Source organism: Triplophysa rosa, linkage group LG22, assembly GCF_024868665.1.
Source record: "Triplophysa rosa linkage group LG22, Trosa_1v2, whole genome shotgun sequence".
In the NCBI taxonomy this organism is placed as follows: Eukaryota; Metazoa; Chordata; class Actinopteri; order Cypriniformes; family Nemacheilidae; genus Triplophysa; species Triplophysa rosa.
This window is the reverse complement of record NC_079911.1, coordinates 5,394,695-5,411,946: the sequence shown is the minus strand read 5'-3', so window position 1 is coordinate 5,411,946 and position 17,252 is coordinate 5,394,695. Positions and strand designations below refer to the sequence as shown.

The 17,252-nt window shown below is 36.8% G+C and overlaps 1 protein-coding gene across 6 annotated transcripts in view; it reads right to left on the bottom strand.

Moving 5' to 3' along the window:
• Positions 1 to 17,252, bottom strand: part of strbp (spermatid perinuclear RNA binding protein) — a 117,344-nt gene that overhangs the window by 18,026 nt on the left and 82,066 nt on the right. For 4 of the 6 annotated variants that reach the window (XM_057320599.1, XM_057320603.1, XM_057320601.1 and 1 more), the window contains exons 7-13: positions 15,185 to 15,276; positions 14,667 to 14,762; positions 14,199 to 14,310; positions 13,353 to 13,450; positions 7,758 to 7,863; positions 7,519 to 7,602; positions 1,759 to 1,970 (exon numbers count right to left, since the gene is read on the bottom strand). In XM_057320599.1, coding sequence (XP_057176582.1) covers positions 1,759 to 1,970; positions 7,519 to 7,602; positions 7,758 to 7,863; positions 13,353 to 13,450; positions 14,199 to 14,310; positions 14,667 to 14,762; positions 15,185 to 15,276 — 800 coding nt within the window. The remainder of the gene's footprint in view (positions 1 to 1,758; positions 1,971 to 7,518; positions 7,603 to 7,757; positions 7,864 to 13,352; positions 13,451 to 14,198; positions 14,311 to 14,666; positions 14,763 to 15,184; positions 15,277 to 17,252) is intronic. The other 2 variants (XM_057320602.1, XM_057320605.1) reach the window with 1 other exon arrangement.

The following is a 17,252-nucleotide window of genomic DNA, read 5'->3' as shown; positions in this document are numbered from 1 at the left end:
GAGCTCATCAACTCTGACCTTACCGTGTTTAATTGACGAAATGATTCAAGTGTGTGTAGGACGTAGGTAGTGGGAATCGTCACTGTTCTTACAATTGAATTAGCTTAAGAATATCATGTCAACAATTTGATTTAATATCGCGGTGCATCAGTGCGTTACATCCTCAATTTTCGATATTACAGCAAAGTCTGTCTATCTCTCTCACACTTTTACTGTTGCGTCTCTCTCTCGTCTTTGATAACACGAGTAGATCACTTAGAGACACAATGTTGCGTCTTAAACAACTTTTAACTAGGGCTGTGAACGATGAATTGCGATGAATCATTATTTATTTATAGTGCACATTTAAACACAATGCAGGTTTGACCAAAGTGCTGTACAGTACAGAATACTCATAACAATTTTCATTAAGCAAATGTGTTTTCAGTTTTGTTTTGAAAGAGAAAAGTGATGACACCATCCGGATCGATGTTGGAAGATTATTCCAGAGTTTAGAGCATATGATCGCAAATCCCTGATGCTTTAACCTATATCAATGAACAGAGAGCATTCCAACACTGCCTGATCGAAGAGACCTAGAGGGATTGTGCCAATGTAACATGCTTTAAAAACAAAACAAAAAAAATGTAAACTCAATTCTCTGTTTAACAGAATCAGAATTCAAGAATCAAAAAACACACCTAAGTTTTTCGCAAAAGGAGTGACATGAGAATAAAAGTTTGTGTTTACATAATATTTGTCGGTGCACTGTGCATATTCATGTTGTATTTATAAACACACACACACGTACACATACATGTATATATTTTGAAAATAATTGCATGTATTTATATATCATTTAAAATATATATTAACATTTACAGATTTTTATATTTTTCTTAAATATAAAAACACGTATATGTGTGTGTTTATAAATACAATATTAATATGCACAGTGTAGAGACTTATATTATGTAAGCGCAAACTTTTATTTATAATCGTTTAACATCCCTACTTTCAACAGCGGTCCAACTTCAGAAGTATATGAAAATGCACTTTATTTACAGATGTATTTATGTGGTTTGTGTTAAAAGCAACGTTTTCAAATAAGATAATAAGACATGTTAAAAATTCTATATTTACCCTAAAAACAGTAACAGTTGGCACACATGATATTTTCTTGCATTTTTAATATACGGTTATTTGTTTTTTATGCATCGATGCAGTAAACGTTCTCATCAGCATCGCGATGCGTCCGAAAAACGATTCTATTTAACAGTCCTAGTAAGAAGGCAAGATCATCAAGATCGCACCAGCGTTCATTTGTCAGTCTGACCTATATTGGGTGTGTTGGAGCCATTAACGGCTGTGCACAGACAGAAAGAGGATTAAAGCAGTTCTGTGCCCCACAGAGCTGTTGTTCACACAGACTTCAGGATTACATGGATCCGAGCCCTACATTGCAATCCGTGAATCACTTGTGTGTATGCGTGTAGAAGCAACATAACCCTTGTTGAACAGACTGACACATTTCTGTAAAGCAAGCGCTTGTTTATAAGTCAAAATGTAGATATACTGTACTTGCATAGACCAACATAAACCAATTTCACATTTGCAAATGTGCTTATACGTATACTGAATATTAGCACAGCGGTGACTATTTGTGATGAAATCACCTGTGCTAATATTCAGTACTGTACAACATCACTGTTGCATGTGTGATACTGCTTAACAGTGTAACCTTTACAGGTTTTTATGCCACTCATTCGCTCACTATACCTTGACAGCCACGTGCAGCTTGGCGGTCTTCTTTGAAGAGCCGGAGGCCTCATAAACGGTGCCGTCCACATCTACAGACATGGTGAAGACAGGGGCATGAACCGGACCTGACTGAGACAGCAGTTTATACTGCAGCCCCGGCCGGATCTGGTTCAACCGCATCAGAGCGTTCATGGGTTGGTTTGAGTCTATTGCTTTGCTGTCAAGAACTGCTGAAATGGAAAGAGAAAGAGACGAGAAAGAAATGACAAATGATCCCAAACTGAAGCTGTGTGTGGACAATATTTGGGGACACTACTTTCAGTTGTGAGCAGCATTTGTTTGTTTCAAAAACATTCGAGAAAACTCAAGCGAGCCTTTTTGAAAACGTACAAAGCAACACTACAAGCTACTAATAAAAAGTAGCTACAAATGAAAAAGGGCGCTGACAATGTTTTTTAGACGCGAAATGTTTTTTTTTTTCATTTTAACTTGCAAACGTTTTCTCGGAAATCAACGGCATTTTCCCAATTACAAAATCTTTACATTCTTTAAACCTGAGTGATGCAAAGAGTTACATACAGAGGTGGACGAAGTACACAACTTCCTTACTTGAGTGAAAGTACAGATACTACTGGTCAAATATTACTCCACTACAAGTAAAAGTTGTAAAGACAGATTCTTACTTAAGTAAAAGTACAGAAGTACGTGCTTTTAAAAGTACTCAAGTATTAAAAGTAAATTTCCTTTATGTCAGTTGTGCATTGTTTTATTGTCGTATACCTTATGCCTCTGAAGCAACCTACTGAACACACTGAGTAGCTCACAGTATCAGTTGTATTAAAGGATAGTTCACTTCAAAATTTGCCCCCATTGACTTTCCATAGTAGTTTTTATTCCTACTATGGAAAGTCAATGGGGGAAATTTTGCAGTGAGCAACTCCTTTAAGAGCTTTATATGTTTAGCACATATATGTTTAGTTTAGATATAATCCTGTATGATCATTTAGCCTAATTATCCTCATTAGCCCCCTAGGCCTATGTATTTATGAGCAGTGTTCTTTTATTTTGTATATTCCCTTAACCAGTTTTAGCAGCAATTTACCAGTAAGTAATAAGGTTCTTGTAAATAGTAAAGTGTAGAAGCCATGTGTTTGTTGGATTTATTACCATTTGTATTACCTAATTTAACTACAAACATACTGTAAACTATAGCTAGTATAATGAACTATGTTCATTATATGTTTAGTTGCTGTGGTTTTACTAAAGATTATTAATTGGAGTATGGTTCCCATATATAGAAAATGGTAAATATGTTGATACTGTGGTTTTACTGCAAATACCATCCCTGCTGAAAAAAACAATGAATTTTTGAATTAGAATGAGATTTTTAAATTAAATTCCTCTTTGTAGTGTGTTTTGGGTTTTATTCCAATAGGATTTACCATCCCATCAATAGAATCCATCACATACAAGTAGACAACAAGTATCCATAGTACAATTCCCATTATAACCATTAAATCCATTACATTTTATGTTGTATTTTGGGCAGGGTTCTATTGTTTTTATTTCAACAGGAATACTTCAACTATAGTTACTTCAGTAAAAACATCATTCATTTTCCAAATCGCTTTAAATGATATAGCAGCAGATCAGAAGTTAACACGCACGCGTAGCTCAAGGTGTATGTGATGCTTATTTACCGTTTAGCCGTTATGCCGATCATTTTCATGACAATGTTTCTACGATCTTTGACTGATCGTAACCCACAGATGATTACACCACACTTTAACATGTGCCTTTTTCGTCTTTTATTGTTCTATTTGCCTTTTTAGAGCGCTATCAACGGTGTAGCAGCGCCTACGTTTACATTAGTTTAGCGGGGAAGATCCCAGAGTTGCCAGATTTGCGTTAAAAAAATCTGCCAAATGGCCATTCAAAGCTTGCCGGAAAACCGCGAGCTTAGAAAAACTGAAATACTTGGCAACAGTAAAAGGTCCTGGCAGATCGCAAGCCAGATAAATTGCGCACACAGGAAACCCCGCTGCATAGAAACCATTTTCTACTTTTGGACCTTTTTATAAATGTAGTGGAGTAAAAAGTATGATATTTGTCTTTCAAATGTAGTGAAGTTAAAGTACAAGTACTCAGAAAAAATAATACTCAGTAAGACTCAAAAGTACAGTACAGTACTCAGGCAAATTTACTTCGTTACTGTCCACCTCTGGTTACATATGGGAAAATAAACTTTAGCTAGGCTGTTCAACAACAAAAGCGATTATTGGCATCCAGAATACAAATTTGTAGGGCTGCAACTAACGATTATTTTAATTGTCGACTAATCTACAGATTTTTTTTTCGATTGTCGACTAATCTACCGATTTTTTTTTTTTAATCTAATAAAGATTTTTGGATTACTTTATTAATCCTTTGGCAAACTTTGCAAATAAACAATAAGTTCTACTATTTTCTTACATTATAAAGCAAATCATACTTTTTACTCCACTACATTTATAAATAAATATTGTTGTTTTAACATTTTAATCCGTGTTTACATTAAAATCACATGCTTCCTTATTTGCAAGGATTTAAGTGCGTAATTTAATTTTAAAAGTAAAAAATACTGATTTTTATGTACTTACTGTATTAAAGGTAAAAAAATGAAATAAACTTAGCTCTGTATACTGTGGTAGGCTATATGAGACTAGTTTTTTTATTGCATCTTATGATTTTTGTTGTCCTTATGTTGTTCCAATTGCTTCCATTGTTTCCCTCATCTGTAGCTCGCTTTGGATAAAAGCGTCTGCTAAATGATAATGTAAATGTAAAAACATTAAAAAATTGTGTTTATGAAATACTAGAGCATGATATACAGGTGCTGGTCTAATTTTGACCAACTTTATGGAGATGCACATTTCATTTTCCAACAGGACTTGGCACCTGCACACAGTGCCAAAGCTACCAGTACCTGGTTTAAGGACCATGGTATCCCTGTTCTTATTGGCCAGCAAACTCGCCTGACCTTAACCCCATAGAAAATCTATGGGGTATTGTGAAGAGGAAGATGCGATATGCCAGACCCAACAATGCAGAAGAGCTGAAGGCCACTATCAGAGCAACCTGGCTCCATCCCTGAGCAGTGCCACAGACTGATCGACTCCATGCCACGCCGCATTGCTGCAGTAATTCAGGCAAAAGGAGCCCCAACTAAGTATTGAGTGCTGTACATGCTCATACTTTTCATGTTCATACTTTTCAGTTGGCCAAGATTTCTAAAAATCCTTTCTTTGTATTGGTCTTAAGTAATATTCTAATTTTCTGAGATACTGAATTTGGGATTTTCATTAGTTGTCAGTTATAATCATCAAATTAAAAGAAATAAACATTTGAAATTATCAGTCTGTGTGTCTAATGAATAAATATAATATACAAGTTTCACTTTTTGAATGGAATTAGTGAAATATTTATATTATACTTTTTGATGATATTCTAATTATATGACCAGCACCTGTATGCTCTGTATTTTTTTCCTGCCCAAGTAATATACGACTCTATTTTCAGTCTCATAATGTAATTGAGTGTCGTTAAAGCGAGCCCGCGCACCTTGAACTCAGAATGATGCGCTTAATGCATTCGCTTCGTTATTTACAGTTATGCGCATCCCGGACGCACAATGAGCGCTTAAAGCACCTACTCCTTCTGAAGTCCCGGGGATCATTTTGCTCCCCAAAGTAAATAATAGTTAGAACACAACAAAGAAGAGATGATATGTTACATGTTTAACACATAGTGCGTTGCATCAATCCAACAGTTTACAGTTAAATCAGAGGTTTAAAAAGAGTTATTTCGTATGAAGACGCAAAATATTCAGACCGCTTCCAGTGCTTCTAATAAGCTAAGCTAACTCAACGAGTAACGTTAACTCACAGTCTCTAGCAAAATACATTTTAAACAAAACCATAGACTATCATCTTGTCATTATGAAGAATAATGAAAACATTGGAACATTTGGAAAGAGTAGCGTCCTGACCGTCACCGTACACACGCATGCTGACTGGAGATTGACAGACAGCACCAGCGGAGGTCAGAGTTTCTTAATTATGCTATATTGGTTTATTCCTCGCATAAAGCTATCGAATGACATAAAAAGTGCATTGGTGGTTTCATGATAGTTTGTCCTTTTTGAAGCTTAAGAGTAATTTAAGCAGGGTCACAATCTGCAAAGGTTCACATACACTAACTTACACTAGTACAATAGCGTTAATGTAAATCATTAATGTAAAGCGTAGTGTTAAAATAAAGTAATTTATTATGAAAGTCTACATCTACGTGCCCCTCTCCGTCCGTTTGTGATTGCGTGTCCATGCTGTGATGATCGCATTTCGGGGGTAACTTAACGTTAGGGGGAATTCCTCCGTCCATTCACTAACTTACTGCGTCCGAGGCTCTCGATCGCTGTTTGTCGGGTGTATTATACTTCTGCTGATTAACTTACACACGCCCGGGAACAGAAACTGCTATTACAGCAGATAAACGTAAATAAGTCGACGCGTCGTTGCAGCACTACAAATTTGTGTTAACATAATATATATCGGTAAATTTGGATGCACTGTACATATTCATTTTGTATTTATAAACACACATGCATCCATTCATTCATTTTTAAATATATACATGTTTATATATATATATTAAATTATATATACAAGTTATAATTTGAATTCCAATATTTAAATGAAAATATTTCCTTAATATATACATGTATGTTTTTATAAATACAAAACAAATATGCACAGTGCACTAACATATACCAACATAAATATTATTCTGTTAACACAAACTTTCCTTCTGCCATAAACAAGAGTAAAAAACAAATACGCAGTAAAACACTACAGCGCAAGGCAGTAATTTATGTATTTATTCATATTATTTTTTACTTCTAACTCGGCAGTTATCATGTATGGATATGGTTAGCACTACAGACAAATATTTTTATGATTAGAATAGCATATTTTATAATTGCTCATTGCTTTTTTTAATATATTTTCTCTAGTGTTTTTTCTAAAATGTATTTTCTGTAAATCTGCTTTACAACAACGCAAAATCATGAAAGCACTATTTAAAGCTTTATTTGCTATTTCAAACTATTTTGATTGAATGATTAAAATTCAAATGATATTTGATATTTAAATGATATTTTAGAGCACATATCATTATTACTCCAGTTTGTTTGGCTGTCGAGCTACAACGCTACTGCTTGGCAAAATAAGCTTGTTACTTTGAAACGCAATTCGGTTTTGAAAACAGCTCAACTACTGTCACACAACCGTAAAAATGTAGTTAAGTTACAGTAGCAGTGCCGCTTCTATTAGTTAGCTACTCCCCAATGGTCCCTTACACACACGGCTCATTTTGAATGTTGTATCATCCTAACTCGCTCCATCAGCTGGCTAATTGCTAAATTCTGCTGCTTTAAAAGCAATTTATTTCAGTCCGGTGAGAATCTCAGACTGGGGACAACAGCACGACTCCAAGAGAAATTAAGAATCAATGCCATTGATTTCCCAAAGGCTGTATCCTTCCTGTACCAGAGAAAGAGAGATGGAAACGCAGCGGGATGAGGAGGGAATTGGAAGAGGGGAAGCAAAAAACAAAAAAGACTAAAGCGAGAGAGACAAAGAACACAAACCTGGAGAGATAACAGAAGGAGATAGCAGGTGCAAGATTATTACTCAAACAGCATTTTTTTGCTTCAGTAAAATGTGTGCGTGTGAGAGACACCTTTTCTGAGGTTGCGTTTCATCTTCTTGATGAGGTCTTTGTCGTCGAACAGACCGTCTTCATAAGGCCTCTTCAATCCCAGACCTGACACAATGTCAAAACAGTTGATGACATCAACAACGGTCTTAAGTTCAACTAGCAGGTCAAATCATATCAATGTTATTTATATAAAACGTAAAGGTGACGTGTGTCATTTTTGTGCACCGTCACATTTTGGTTAACTACCAACGCGTGCTCACCATCTTTGTCTGACCAGGGGAACTTCTGTGAGGGTTTACTTGAAGGTAGTGGATCCATTTCTAAGACTTTATAGATCTGCCCAAAAGCCATCAGCCGTAATGCATTCTGCAACACAAACACACAAATAAGAGTTGATGCGAGTTTATCAATTTGTTTTTAAAGAGCACTGTAAAAATACATAAAAATAAAAACAACATCTGCAAAGTGTATGATCTAATATTGAAAAAAGAGTCTCAAAACTTGAGACCCTGAGGAAACGCACACGCAGTGCTTTATTTATTTTTCCTGATGAAGCGATACTTGACTAGGTCTAATATAGACGGCCTGGCATCAGGCGTGCTTATATCTGTAGGTGGGAAACATTAGACGGGACGCTTGAATGAATCACCACATCCAGAAGAATTAGAGTGCACAGATTGCCTCACAAATAATTCATGCTCGAACAAACTAACCCACAGCTCATGTCAACATTTATTAGCAAAGCTGTTTGCTTTAGTTATAGCCCCGTTAGGAGACCCCTAAAGTATTTCCAGAAAAGGATTCCATTTTACAAAACCCCTCGTAAAATTGGTTCAATTTATCACTTACCCGCTAACAAAGCCATAATACATGTTTTTAATATGCAGGGTTTTTCCTGCATAGAGAAATTGGAGGCGGCCGCCTCCATCTAATGTCGTGCCACCTCAGGCTATCGCCAAAACTATGTTGCGAGTCTTCACAAGAAATGCTGCGTGCATTTAACAGACTGTCATTTGTAACTGCAGTTGCAACATTACGCCACAGAGGCGCTGTTTCGTTATCAGCACACTGAGGCGCTAAAAAGAGCTGCAGAACAAGAGCCAGCCTGTTTCACGGCTGTTTGTTTTGCATCCAAGTACGTTTAATTTCTTGAAATTTATTAGATTAACATGACTACATCATTGTAATGTCTTTAGCTGTGCAGTTGGATCGTTGAATCAGCGCATACTGTACACAGCGAGTTCGCCAGTATGAACGCACATTGCGTTTAGAACGACTCACACATGAATGACTCATTTGAACAGATTCATTTAAACTATTGAACTTTTCAGTCACTAGCGAATATAAGAGATCATTGAATAATTTAAAGTGAACCACAGAGAATGCAAGATGTGAAAGAGCTTTGCTCATTTAGAAAGATTGGTTAATTCAGTTAGCTATTGTAGGCTAAAAAGTTAGTTGAAAATTATAAAAATGCTTTATTTGATTAAAAAACATTTCTGTTTGGTTGAATAAAAGTAATGTTTTATATAACTTAATAATTGTCATTTTTATATAATTTTATTAGAACTTTTAATATGTCAAACTCAAAGTCACTTTGGTTTAGCCACTTAAAGGTACGGTACGCCTATGCGTGTGTACAAGATAAGGATGGCACCACCTCCACCTCATTTTGAGCCAGGAAAAACCCTGATATGCTGCAAATGTATTTTGGTTCACATTTAATATCGTTTTGTTTCTTTTTAGAATGAAGCAACAATATGTTCCAAGACATCTTCCTAGGTTTCATAGTCATGTGTGCTCTTCATACGATCTGCTGCCAAACACATTGTGATTCTGTTCTGAAATGCATGAGTATTCAAAGATAAAGCACTACAGAATCTAGTCAGAGATGCAGCTCACACACACACACGCACGCACGTACACGCGCGCACACACGCACACACACACACACACACACACACACACACACACACACACACACACACACGGTCCCGGGGCAGGAGTGAGATCTATGGCTGCATGGTTTTCCCACACTCATTAGAGAGCCAATCATGAAGGAGCTCTTTAAGGATTTGTGTGCGTTATGATTGTGTTATATCATGACATCTGCAGTGTTATTCCTAGGGTTATAAAATTAAGCAACCGTATGAATACTGATGGTTTTTTATTAGGACATTAAATTTCACTTACATTTTCATTACACTAGACAGACTAGATTTGCGAGCATGAAAGATTTTAAGACTTTTGTCAGCTTCTCTGATTTAAAAGTTATCGGCTAAAATGCTGTATTCTTATTACTTGATTCTTTAACAAAAAAACAATCGGTTCTAAGCATTACAATCAAATTTGCTACAATGGCTGTAAATAATGGATCCTCAGAGTGAAAATCTCATTATAAAGCTATGAGATATCTCTCTCTTCTACATGAGCTGTAGTGTGTGTGTATGCCAGAATCACAGATAAAACCCGTGTGTGTGTGTGTGTGTGTGCGTATTTGCCTGGCCGGGGGGCTGCTTTAGAATTAGAATTTTTACTGAATTAATATTGCATATAGGAATTTATAGTCTGTTTAATATTTGACCTGTGTTTGTCTTTCCTTCATCTTAAATGTGTGCTTTCACTGTGTGTGCGTGTGTGTTCATGTTTGTATATCCCGGTGGGGACCTAAACCTGAATACACACCAACACATGGGGACTCGTGTCACCGTGGGGACCAAAATTGAGGTCCCCACGGGCAAAAAAGCTTATAAATTGTACAGAACAATATTTTTTACAAATCTAAAAATGCAAAAAGTGTTCTATGATCTTTAGGTTTAGGGATAGGGTTAGGGATAGGGGATAGAATTATACAGTTTGTACATTAAAAAACATTACGCCTATGGACTGTCCCACGGGATAGTCAACCAAAGCGTGTGTTGTGTGTGTGTGTGTGTGTGCGTGTGTGCGTGTGTGCGCATCCGTGGTAGTATGATGTCTATTTATTTATTAGATATTATTTATTATAATGATCTTGCTTGGTCTATAAACACCATGCACTGTGCTGTGTTTTACCTTTCTGTGTTTTTCTTATTTGCTCCTGTAAAGCTGCTTTGGAACAATGCACATTGTGAAAAGCGCTATATAAATAAAATTGAATTGAATTGAATTGAATGTACAGCTGCATTGTAACAATGGAAATTGTAAAAAGCGCTATATAAATAAAGTTGAGTTGAGTGTGTGTGTGTGTGTACGACATGGCAGTAATCTGCAGAGCACAGATGAGATAAGTGCCTCAGAGAGCAGCAGGGCTTCCAACACACTTCTCTCATCATCTCCCTGTCATTCTCACCCTCACACACAGCCGCTAAACAAAGTACAAAATAACCTTTTTCCACACCTTCTAATGGCAGGTGAACTGAGAAATTTACAGTCCATAAATATACCGGCTGTGAAATCGCATTTTGCATTAATTTTAATGAAAATGTATAGTTTTGTCAATAGGGTTAGCTGTTCCTCTCAAATTCGAGACAAACACTTTACCACTCTGTGACTGTATCCCACATGAGGGTCAATGGGTAACATTTTAGACAAACTACAAGTAGCTCTGCAGTAACTTTGGAGCATTTGGAGACTGTATAATATCTGCTAAGAAGACTGTGAGTACAGTAACTTTACAACTACATGTCAACTTATTCTCCCAACCCAAACCCTGCATAGTACCCTGTATAGTTGCAAAGTTCCTTATAGAGCGCTTTTCCACGCATTTCCACCACGGTCTGAAACGGCTACATTTGTGTTTCTACATGAGCCTGGTTCGTCAACACACGATTACAAACTGTTCTCAGCTAGGAATTAGTTCAACAGAGTTTGACAACCGTGCCGAATCGTGCTAATAGAATGCATGCAGAGACGTTACAGCTCAGTCTCTTGCTCTTGTGTTACCAAGGCAGCGCGTGACATATTTGCGTTTACATTCTAAAGATTTCCGTTATCGGCCCTTCGGTGGAAAATGAAACCATTTACGTACCAGCTAGCATGGATCGGCACGGAGTGAAACGATTAAGCAACGAGAACCATTTGGCGCGATGGTGGAAAAGTGCTTATAGTTAGTAGAATGTGGACTATTGAAACAAAGATAAAAAACATTATATTTCTTAACATTATTAGCTAACATGACCTAATAACGGACAATACTTCTACAGCATTTATTCATCTTAATGGTTCATTTCAATGGCCTATTTATTAAATATTGTAATCCATTTTAAATATTAACAGTTGGATTTGTTAACATTTCTCAATGAACTAATATGTATAAACATCTGGATTTGTATTAAAGGGGTCATATGACACGGCTAAAACGAATATTAACATTTGTTTTAAATGTAATGTAATGTGTATACATGATTTAAGGCTCAAAAACGCTGTATTTTCCACATACCGTGCATGTTTGTATCTCCTCTTTGCCCCGCCTCTCTGAAATGCACAATTTTTTTACTAAACTCATCGCTCTGAAAAGCGAGGTGTGCTATGATTGGCCAGTTAACAAATGCGTAGTGATTGGTCGAATACTGCAAGCGTGTGACGGAAATGTAACGCTTCTTACCATATTTGGAACATCAGGTTCCAGAGCAATTGTACTGACAGTGACACCCACCTTACTCGCGTATACATTTGGGGCGGTCTTAGTCAAATCAGACCACCAACTGACGTAAATTTGTGGGGGTGTGGTTACATGAAGCGTTTCAGGCAGGTCTAGGTGAGCATTCGCTTTTAGATAGAATGCATCTTTTGTTCCGCCACTTTCATTTTTGCAATTTTACGTTGTGGCAGAAGGGGCGTGGTTTAGTGAAGTCTGCAGCGGGAGAGAGAGTGAGGAGACGAGCGGTGATTGAGGGTGGCAGACGAAAATCACGAACACCTGTGTCTCATTCCAGCAAGTGGCATGGGGAGGCATAAAAGCCAGTGAGGCAGAGACGATGGAGGAGAGAGACCGGGACTACTGCTGGTAGATGCCGACGAGGAGAGTGAGCAAGAACCCGAAACGAGACAGAAAGGACTGAGTTTGCGAGTCTGTGAAAAGGACAGTTAAGGGTAGCGCGAGAGGCGCAACTGTGATTTTTTTGTGTTGAAGAATAAAAGCTTTACTTACCAGCAGTAGTCATCCCTGATTCCAGCCTCTTCCTTCCTGTTCTGTATTACTCTTGTTACATACGTGTCTAATACATGCATGGGCAACTTATAACACACCAAAGACACAGAAAAACACGTAATCGCACCATATGACCCCTTTAAGTAACTACCAAATATTGATAAATGCTGTAAAAAGATATTGTTTATTGTAAATTCTTGTCAGCTAATGCATTATGTAATGTTCATGAATTTAACCATGTTTTAAGGTCTTAGCTAGTATTTATGTAGATTATTTCAGTTTACTTTCCTGGTATCAATTCAGCATTGGTATCGAAATACTTATCGTGGGTATTGTTGTCATTGTGTCGTGACGACACTACTTTAGACTACTGTTGAGCTTGACTAGCTTTTAATTTTGCATTTTTGTAGTTTAGATATTTTTAGCAGTTGTTCTTTAATCAATCCACTGTGCTTTGTCTTTTTAGATAGTTTGTATGGTGCAATAGACTAGAAAAGTGTGCCTTGTTTCATCACACTGCACTCCGTCTAGATGCTTTTGAATGAAAGTAAATAACAATTAATATAGAGTCCTTATAACCAAACTTTTCACTAATCGTTGACTAGTTGATTTAAAAAAATATACAGTTTCGCATAACCCCTGTAAAGTAACCAGCCATCTGGCAAGTAATGTGCCAAATCTTAAACTGTAGATCACATGCACTGACACACATTCCTGTACACACCTGAGCGTTGTATGTGATGGCCTCTGACTCCTCATCTGTCATGGCCGAGAGTGTGTCCAATGGTTCCTTCTCACAAGGATCATGCAGACCAGGTCCACCTATGTATAAGAGAATGAAGGACATCCGCTCTTCATCAGACAAAATATGTATGTACTGTGGTCTAACAGAAATATAATAAAATGAATACAGCCAGTTTGGTACCATTTAAAAAACAAACAAACATATTTTCACGTATTCCTGATATTAAATAGGATTACAATAAACGGGGACTATTTAATATCTATTTAAATTCTTCTGTCCTGTTCCACAGAAGAATATCATATGAGCTTGTAACACATGAGAGCAAGTAAATGACAGAATGTCATCTGTGGGTCAATTATTCCTGTAAATGACTCTATAAATAGACACACACTAAATGGTGTAATGCACAAATATTAGGACATTAATTTCTAATAAACACATTTAGCTATTAGAGTAGTTACAATATATATGCGATTTAAACATAGAAATGATGAAAATGAAAAGAGAATAATACCACAGAGGAATGGAGGAGACAAATGAGTTGGTATTATTCCTCTGGGCCACAGGAACTAGATCTGATAGTAACTGCTCAACTGTCTCTACACAAAACTTCTAAATAGGTTTTATACACACATTTTTTTATTTGAAAAAGTATAAGCATTAAAGTTAACAATTAAGCTTAATGATAAAATGAACTTCATAATAAAGCCCCCATTAAAATGCTCTCTTCAAAATGGAATTACTCACTGCCTGAAGGACGTAAAATTCCTCTTCAGAACTAAAAACTGTGTTTTATTACTGTGAGTTTTTGATACTTATACATACCTGGAAGCAGAATGCCCGAGGCGAGACACTCCATGACCCGGCGCAGAGCCTCACCTGCCCCCAGAGGCCTGTTACACGTGGCGATGGCCTTTTCACATATTAACTCCAAAGGCTGAGGACAAAAGAGCCGATCACGATCAGAGAGCGATTTATTATGCATCTATTGAGATGTAAGAGATGTGTCAAGGGGCCACAGAGATAAAAGATTTACAAACAATGACTGTTAATACAGCACAATACAAAACAGTTCCACAAACACTGTACAAAACTAGGTTAAGAATTTTTTTTTTTTAAGTTTAAACATGAGAACATGTTTATTGAAGGATTTTAGACAAGAAAACAATGTGTAATACATAGAGTGCTATAACATGCTTATTACATGTTAATACACATGTTATTACATGGTCTTACATGCATTTTCATGTTTAGATTTGTGGCATTCGTACAGAAGGTCCATCAGATACTCACCCATCCTTTCAGAGGTTCCCACGCCGGGACTCTATTGCACATGTCTCTCAGTATTCGCAGGACAATCACGCACGATTTTAAGCCGTTAACTCTAGCCTGAGGAAACCAGAGGGAATCGCCCAATAAACCAAAAGCAACCATCAAACCCACCTTAAACCAATAAAATCTTTAGATCTTGATTCTGCTTTATGTGTGTGTTGTGGTTCGACTGTGCTCCGTGTTTTGTGATGACAGTGGGAATGGGGCAGGGCTTATGTTAGGTGGGATGGGAGAAGGGAAGATTCAGTCCAGGAAAGCACTAGACAAATTCTTCATGGTGACAAGCAGGTTATGGAGGAAAAAAAAAGAAAAACAAGCAAAAGAAAACAAAAAAATTGTACCAAATTGCTTTTGTAGCCTTACGATACTTAAAGTTCGTGATGAGGTGTCGAGCATTTGGACAGCTGGAGGAAATCAAGGAATATGGCATATGTTTTTGTTCATAAGGCTACAATAACAATAAAAAAGTGAGCGCCAACCTGGAACCATTTGGCATGTCGCAGAGAGGCCAACGCCACCAGGCACCTCTGTGTATCCAACAGGTCCGCCGGCTCGCTCGACTCAACGCTCTCTATCGGTGAGAAGAACGGGACAGGAAATCAAATCACACACGCGTAGACAAGCACACTCACACACACGTACACGTGATGAGTTTGGTGGGGGTCGAGGGGGCGGGGCTGATTAGGGGGCGGGAAGAAGGAAGATGCCGATCGGCTTCGGTGATCCAGGTCATCCAGAAGAGATGGAAGCTCAACGCATCTCTTTGGCTGGCTGGAAACTGGAGGAGGGATTCGCTAAAGGTGTTAGCATGCGTAAAGCGTTGGAAACACCAGAAAACGGCTGAACGAGGCTTTAATGGGTGTTACACAGCGTCCTAACCGGGCAGCATGAAATGAATGTCAAGTGATAAAACTTTTAAAACTTTTCCCACAACAGTGCTTTTTTTTAAGTTAAACACAGATGCCTTAGCACATGTGTATGTTCTAGGGGTGTAACGGTACACAAAATTCACAGTTTGAAAGAAATGCAAAACATGAAATTGTTTGTCCTTAGCATTGAACATTAACAGTTGTTTCATACATTTTTTACATCAAATTTCAATAAAATGTCTGCTTAAATAAAACATACATAAAATAGAATAAAACACAGAAGTTCTTCAATAAATTGTATAATTTTTAATTAAATTAAAATATAAAATGTGGTAAAAAATTGTAAATAAAAAAATGTATAAGATAGGGATACAACAGTTACTATACAACAGTAATATTTAATTTGCCCACATAAAAAAAAACTTTAGTATACTGTAGTATTTATTCATAAACCATGGTAAAATACCTAGGTAATACAGTCTTTCTGAAACCTTGTATTTCAATATTTTGTGATTTTTATTTTAGTACCCTTTTAAGTTTGTTACTGGGTTTGGCAATTATCTAACCTGTATAAAGTATTATAAAGTGCTTGTCAACTGTGACAACACAGTCTGTAATAATTTAGAACAGTGGTCACCAACCTTTTTGAGCCCAAGATCCCCGACTTGGACTTGATGAAAGGCAAGATCTACCAGTCAAACTCTGTAACATTGCCACTTTCGGTGCGCCAAAATGAGGTGAAAAACTTTAATTCAAGTTATAAGACTTTAATTCACACATGACAGCTTGACATTAAAACGTGGATAAGAATTAGTTTAACAAGAACCTAATTATTTAGGTATTTACTTGTTTAAAGATTTGTTATTTATATGCATTTATAAATAGTTTATCTGGAGAAAGTACAGTGTTTTTTCTGTTTCCTGAAAAACAGCAAATTTGGACACATGCGGTTTCAGAAGGACAGCAACGTTATGGGGAAAATCTGTGAAAATAGGAAATTTTACTATTTACCAAAGTAAATAATGCAGTATACTGTAGTTCTTTTTCATGTGATTCATGTCATAATTTGTTCAAGTTAACCAGACTTTTATTTTGACGAGTCGTCGTAAACACCTTTGAGTTTCAGCACTTAAAACAAGCCCACTGTTTACCATTAAAGATTGCATTCGGTACTAGGGATGTAACAATATCAAAATCTCACTGTACGATAATCCCTTTGTTTAAGTCCACGTCACGATATTATTTGCAATGATTAAAATGACAAATGTTGACTTGGAAATGTGCCATAATTCCTTTATCCTCTATCATAACTGTTGCTTCGAGATGGGTCAAATGACACAAAAATATCTTTTATAAAATAAAATATTTGCACCAGATGGACCTTGCCAAAGCTAACATCTATCATTTTTTCTATCATTTTCTACGTTAGGCCCGGAAGACCTATCATTTCACACAGTCATGTGACCACGACAATATTGAGACAATTTTGCTATTGCGATAACACGATATCGATAATATTGTTACATCCCTATTCGGCACAAAGACGTCCTGTACTGAAACAGTTTAGTACGAATACATCGTTACACCCATATGTTCCACTAAAAGTTGACAACGGGAACACTAAATGTGCTAAATATTTTGTGTGCAGAATTGGAACAAAATATTAAACACTTTCTAA